A 7,290-nucleotide genomic window follows, 5' to 3' on the forward strand; every position below is an offset into this window, starting at 1 on the left:
AAATACACTATCCGTAATAGTAAGATAGCATCTCAAATGTCAAGCAATCTTTATTAGAGACCAGAAACTTGATGCTTCTGGGAAGAAAATGAAATCCACTGATACGTACCCATGAACTCGAAGTCCTACACAATTCATTAGAGGAAATACTAAAGTAACAGATTTTATTTCTTTTACACTCCAAATGAACCAAATGGGATTAGAAATTTTACAATTTCAACAGTTTTTAAGTTTTTCATTAAGAAATTAGATTCACAAATAAGCTTCCTCTACAATCCACAATAAAAATCAAGTTTAGTATTTTCAAAATTTTAACCCAACATTGATAGTCCGTTAACATTATTTCCTGCAAAATGAACGTCGAAAAAACAGCAATATTAGTCTCAATCTTGTCCATACTACAAAAGCCTCCACAACTTATCCTTTTAAAATGCATCTCTCAAAAAAAAATAAAAAATAAAATAAAACGCATCTCTCCTCCTCCTCTGTAAACCACCAAGAAGCCCTCCAGCTCTCACAATAAGGAGCCCTCTCATTAGGGCAGGACACACACTACACTCTAATATGTGAAGTAATGAAGTCCGTTAGATTTGTTCATTTCACAAACAGTTATTGAACACCTCCTATTTGTCTGGCACTGTTACAGGCGCTGGGGAAAAGAAAATTTCCTGCCCCCGCTGAGCTCACATATCAGAGAAAAAAATTAAAACAATCTCGGGAAACGCACATCTGTAAAAGCCACAAATCAAGCCGAGTAAGGACTGTGAGAATAACAGGGGTGCTCTTCAGAGAAGTCTAAGGAGGTGCCATGTGAGCAAAGGCTTGAAGCAAGAACTAGACATGAAAAGGTGTGTGTTCTGGGCAGCAGCCGAAACAGGGCCAACAAAGGATCTGAAATAGGAGCAAACTTAGTCAAGGGACCAGCTGGAATGTCATTTCTCTCTCCTTTCTGGGGCCAAAAGCCATGTTTTACTAATCGCTCTACTGCACCAGTTTCTATCAAAATGTAAGTTCAAAAGGAGTTGTAAATTAATACACACGAACTGTTGGCTACTCTGCCCAATGACTGACCAAAATCACTGCATATCCAGCAGTCCCTTTTCAGTATGAGTGTACAGTAGTCTGATTTTTGACAGTTCCCTCAACAGCCAAGGCATCCCCAGGTGATGGGGCATGCCCGATTCACAGATTAGAGACTTGAAACAAAAACCAACCTTTAGTTATCCTATATTTTCTGGGAAAAAAAAAAGTGGTCTGACAACAGAACTAAATATGTGAAAGACTAAACTCTCCAAACCTTATTTCTTGGCAGCCCTAATACCCAGGCAATGAGAGTGTACTTTTAAATCTCTCGATGCAGGGCTGGAGGTAAAGACACCTTGCGGATTAGTTTCAACACACCCAGCAACCCCCTGCTGCATCCACTCATTGAAATCTGACCGAGAAAAACTCTGGTTTGCTCGTACACTGGGAAACGTGTATGAAACAGTCACCTGAGAGCCTGCCCGGCACACAGATCGCTGTTAGTAATGAGAGATAAATAAGAGGATGAAAGAACGTGGGCGGGCCCAGCGGTGCACGGGAGCGCCGTAAAGGGCTTCAGGATAAAGGCGGATTGTCTCTTCCGGGAGGAAGAAGAGTTTAGGAACCCTCGGGGGCAAAGGGGAGGAGTGGGACAGGGATCCACGCGCCTACAGCGCCGCTGGGAGGAGAGGAGAGAGGGCGCGGCGGCCGCTAGGACCCGCCCGGAGAGCGGGGGGGCGGGGCCGGCACTGCCGAGGCGCAAGACCAGCCGGGCTCCAGTCGCGCTCCCGCGGGCACGATCCGTAATGGAGGCGCCGTGGGCGCGCGGCGTGCTCAGAACACGACCGGGACGCCTTCCGAGTCCATGCTGCCCCTCCAGGCGGGGTTTCGGGCAGGGGCGCCGGGCCGAGGGTTGGCCGAGGAGCCCAGGCGGCAGAGGGGAGGCCGCACACTTACCCGGGGCCTGAGAGCGTGCGCGCGGCGCAGGCCGGGCGGCGAGAAGGCGGGCGCGCTGCTCCGGACGCAGGATTAAGGCGGAGGTAAGGGCCACTCGGAAGAACCAACCGCGAGGGCAGCCCAGCATAGGCAGCGAGCGCGGTTGACGCCGAGGCCCCCGCAGCGCTCAGGCTGACTCGCAGCCGCCTCGCTCGCACACGTGCGGCGCAGCGACGCGCCGCTGCCTGCTGGCTCCTCCCCTGAGGGCGGAGCCTGCCCTCCGCCGCCCGCCCCGCTTTTGGCCCTGCCCACCGGTCCGGGGAGGCAATCTCACCCACTTCATCCCGCTTCTGCTTCGTGGACCTGGGGAGGCATAGCGCTCGCATCTTTCGGCCTCGCAACCTGTGGGGGCTGGACCTCACTGTGGTCCTTTCACTCTAGGAGCTCACAGGCTGCCGCACTTGGACTTTGGTGGGGTTATAAACCCAGAGAGAAATTGCAGTGTCATATGGTAGTTATGTCCATGGGGGCCACGGGGCCGCAAAGAGTCGGACACCACTGAGCGACTGAACAACAACAATGGTAATTAAATTTTTTTTCGACTAACCCCCATATAGTTTTCCATAGTAGCACTTCATTTCAGTTCAATCGCTCAGTCGTGTCCGATTCTTTGCGACCCCATGGACTGCAGCACGCCAGGCTTCCCTGTCCATCACCAACTCCCAGAGCTTGCTCAAACTCATGTCCATCCAGTCAGTAGTACCATTCAACCATCTGATTCTCTGTCCTCCCCTTCTCCTCCTGCCTTCAATCTTTCCCAGCATCAGGGTCTTTTCCAGTGAGTCAGTTCTTCACATTAAGTGGCCAAAGTATTGGAGTTTCAGCTTCAGCATCAGTCCTTCGAATGAATATTCAGGACTGATCTCCTTTAGGATGGACTGGTTTGATCTCTTTGCAGTCCAAGGGACTCTCAAGAGTCTTCTCCAATACCACAGTTCAAAAGCATCAATTCTTAGGTGTTTAGCTTTCTTGGTAGACTTGTTTTTAAATCCTGGGTTTACATGTGGGAATCTGGTTAGCGGATTATAGGTAATTCGTGCAGACAGGTAGCATTCTATCCTGCCTTCCTCTGATATTATTCATCTCAGTTAAGTACTTCTGTCCCTAATGCATGTACAATCACATATTCTTGAACTGTGGTTAGTTCATAGGTTAATGTCCCAATGACAGCAAACTGCAAATATTTTTACCACACGCACACAGTAGAAATTCAATCTAAATTTAATTTTTGCATACAGTTGGCCCTTGAACAATACAGGGGTTAGGGGCACCGACTCTGTTCGGTTGTTGTTGTTCAGTCACTAACTCGTGTCTTTGGCGCTCAGCCTTCTTTATGGTCCAAGTCTCACATCTGTACATGACTACTGGAAAAACCATAGCTTTGACTATATGGACCTCTGTCATAGAAGTGATGTCTCTGCTTTTTAATATGCTGTCTAGGTTGGTCATAGCTTTTTTTCTAAGGAACAAGTGTCTTTTAATTTCATGGCTGCAATCACTGTCTGCGGTGATTCTGGAGCCCAAGAAAAGAAAATCTGTCACTGCTTCCACTTTCTCTTCTATTTGCCATGAAGTGATGGGACCAGATGCCATGATCTTTGTTTTTTGAATGCTGAGTTTCAAGCCAGCTTTTTCACTCTCCTCTTTCATTCTCATCAAGAGGCTCTTCAGTTCCTCTTCACTTTCTGCCATTACGGTGGTATCATCTGCATATTAGGTTGTTCATATTTCTCCCAGCAATCATGATTCCAGCTTGTTGTTCATCCAGCCCAGCATTTCACATGATACACTCTACATGTAAGTTAATGAAGCAGGGTGACAATGTATAGCCTTGTCATACTCCTTTCTCAATTTTGAACCAGTCAGTTGTTCCATATCTGGTTCTAACTGTTGGCCCACAGACAGGTTTCTCAGGAGACAGGTAAGTTGGTCTGGTATTCCCATCTCTTTGAGAATTTTCCAGTTTGCTGTGATCCACACAGTCAAAGGCTTTACATAGTCAATGAAGCAGAAGTAGATGTTTTTCTCTGTCCAGTGGAAAATCCAAGTATAACTTGATAGGCAGCCCTTTGTATCTGCAGTTCCACATCCACGGATTCAACTCACCGTGGATGCTACAGTGCTGAAGTACATATTTATTGAAAAAAATCTGAGAAGTGGACAAGGGTAGTTCAAACTTATGTTGTTCAAGGGTCAACTAACTGTCCTTTAAAAAGTATCTTCTCTGAAACTGTGGCCCAACTCCTTACAAACACATATGGAAGAAAGAATATTCACATTTCTTTGTACATTAACTAACTCCGTGGTCAAAACTTACCCTCTTTGCATTTCAGCCTAAGCTGCCTTAGACAAGATCCAAGTAAAATATGCATTTATTACTTTTTTTGTTCTCCAAAAAGGCAGTTCTTTACTGCCTTTTATAGTTAAAATAACAGGAATGTTCAAAACTTCTTCCCCGTTCCAACTCCCTTTAATAAACATTTGACAGTTTAATGTTAACTTTAAAATTATATCCTAACATGTATATTATGTATAATATTCAGGATCCTGCTTTTACACACCGGCACTATGGATTGAGCTTCCCTGGTGGCTCAGACTGTAAAGAATCCACCTGCAATGCAGAAGAGCTCGGTTCCATCCCTGGGTGGGGAATATCCCCTGGAGGAGGGCATGGCAACCCAATCCAGTATTCTTGCCTGGAGAATCCTCATGGACAGAGGAGCCTGGCGGGCTGCAGTCCATGAGGCTGAAAAGAGCTGGACACGACTGAATGATGGAGGACAGCACATGACTGAACGATGAAGGACAGCACTATGGATTGCTAACTGCCTAAAACACAGTTCATCCCTTGTTTCATCCTTATTGTCTCATATTCTGCCCATCTTAGATGACTCTTTCCATTTTCCAGATAGTAGTTAATTGTTTTTTGTGCTCCCTCAATCAATGCAAACATATCCCTTGTTGAACTTACCTGCACTCAATCTTAAATTAATATTCATGTCTATTTCCTTCACTGGACTGAGAAGTCTTCAGAGGCAAAATTTTGGTTTTCGAGTAATCTTTTTTCTCTTAATTTATTTTTTAAAATTTTTATCAGAATTATACATATCTGTGAGTTAGAGTCACTTCTGCCAAAATCCTGTAAGTTTTGCAATGAAACAGCAGAGACTATATTCCCACCTCACTCCTTCCCTGTTTCTTCTTCCTCAAAGTCATTTCACCTCTTTCAACTGGTTATTTTAATATTTACCTTCATTTCTATGAAATGTTTGCATTTCTATTTCTTGCTGTGTCACTTTTAGTCACTATCTATTGACTTCACTTAATGAAAAATGAGGGTTTATCTTTTCTTCCTTCCCTTAGCCATTCCCCAACCCCCACCACACTTCCCACCTCTTTATGTGCCCAGTATCGTTATATTGTACTTGTAAAACAGATTGTGTTAACTTCATTATGATTAGGCAAGCATCTTGAGCAAAGTGATATACTTTGATTAATTCTATTCCCTTCACAGTTTTTGTTTTCCTTGAAGTTAATAATGGTCTTATTTTGTTTTACTATTCACCATTAAACCAAGCCCTGCCTTCTTAATGATTGTTAAACCTCTCTCTCCAGAGATTCTGACAGATAAGGAGTTCTATCTGACTCACCTTTTCAAAGGAATCTCTTCTGGAGCCTTTTGACCTATACCACCTGTGTCAAGTGCACAATTGTTAGGGCTTACCACTTTATTTTTCTCCTGTGCTGTATCTTCTGTTTCTCCTATCACATGCATTCTTTTCCTTTGTTTAGTCCTCATTTTATTTATATATTTATTTATTTTTAGTCCTCATTTTAATGGAGTACATACATCTCCAGTAGCTTCCTGAGGAAGGAGAAATAAATGAAAGGGAAATTTGTTGAGGTCTGGAATGTCTGAACACAGCTTTATTCTTTATCCACATTTGATTGGTAGTTTACTAGTCGTGTACAGAATTTCAGTGTGAAATAAATTTTCTTTTGAAGTTTGATAGACCTACCTGCTCTGATGTCTTCTGGGTTTCTTTGTGACCATTGAGAAATTGAATGATATACTGATTCTTGATCCTTTCTAAATGATCTTTGTTTTTTCCTGTCTGGAAGCCTAGGATTGTCTTTTTGACCTCAGCGTTCTGCAGTTTCACAGTGACAAGCCACTGGATGACTCGGGTTGTATCCATTGTGCTTGATTCTCAGTGGGACCCGGTTCAATCTGGAAAATCATGACCTTTGGTTTGGAGAAATTTTCTTTAATTGTTTTGCTGGTGATTACTCTTTCCCTAATCGCTGTTGTTGTTGTTTTTTTTCTTTTAGAACTCTTATTTTTTGGATTTTAACCTCCCTGGAGTGCTCCTCTAATTTTTCTTTCCTATTTTTTACTTACTTGACCTTTTGCTTCCCTTCTCCCCCCCACCCCCACCCCCGGCCTCAGATACTTCCCAACATTCATCTTCCAACTATTTTATTGAAGTTTTCATTTCTACTATTATATTTTTTTGTCTCTAAATGCTCCTTTTAAAATAGTAGACTGTTACTGCTTTATAGTTGCAATGGGGTTCACACATCTCGGGATATAAATAAAGTTTTCTCCTCATTGAATGCTTTCTGTTTTCTCTAAGGGTTGCTTATTTCCCCTCCTCCTGTTTGCTTCAGTCTCCATGGTAACACTTGCACGTTTGTTTTGAAGCCCTCAAATCCCTGGGTTCTCTATTTAACTCCGGTTGGCAATCCTAGCCCTCCTCCCTAGCAAAGAACAGGCTTCTTTAGTCTCTGCACTGGGTGAAGTATAGATTAGATGCCGAGTCCTTTTCCTCCTTTCAGCTCCCAGAATGTTTACAACCAGATCTGTCCCCTCCAGGTAGAAGCTGGAGCGTCACCTTTAGGCGTATTTGATCTGCGGTAAAAGAAGGATCCAAAGATAAAAGGCATTGGAAATTCCGCAGCTAAACAGTCCAACCAAATTACATTAAAGCCAGTCGACAAGCCCCCTCACACTCTCAGAACATCTGGTATATCATCGAAAATATAAGTTGAAATGACTTAAATGGAATTTATGGTGTGGAGGGAGGGGTACCTTCAAGCTCCATCATTAACGACCTCAATGCCCTGGAGAAGATTTTACCGAGATTGAGAAAGACCTCCTCCCCGCCCCTCCTCTCCCCACGTTCCCCTTCCAGAGGGGTTGATCCGACCCCCGGACGGCAGGGGGAGCCCCCGCACACGGCCGGCGGCTGCACGGGCAGAGCCTCTCTG

At 44.3% G+C, this 7,290-nt stretch overlaps 1 protein-coding gene across 1 annotated transcript in view; it reads right to left on the minus strand.

Annotated features, from left to right (window-relative positions):
- Positions 1 to 2,218, minus strand: part of PUS7 (pseudouridine synthase 7) — a 52,670-nt gene extending 50,452 nt beyond the window's left edge. Inside the window, exon 1 of the mRNA XM_043463014.1 lies at positions 1,981 to 2,218. Coding sequence (XP_043318949.1) covers positions 1,981 to 2,107 — 127 coding nt within the window. The 5' untranslated portion in view covers positions 2,108 to 2,218. The remainder of the gene's footprint in view (positions 1 to 1,980) is intronic.
- Between the last annotated feature and the right edge of the window lie 5,072 nt (positions 2,219 to 7,290).

The sequence above is a fragment of the Cervus canadensis genome, chromosome 3 (genome assembly GCF_019320065.1).
Source record: "Cervus canadensis isolate Bull #8, Minnesota chromosome 3, ASM1932006v1, whole genome shotgun sequence".
Taxonomy (NCBI): Eukaryota; Metazoa; Chordata; class Mammalia; order Artiodactyla; family Cervidae; genus Cervus; species Cervus canadensis.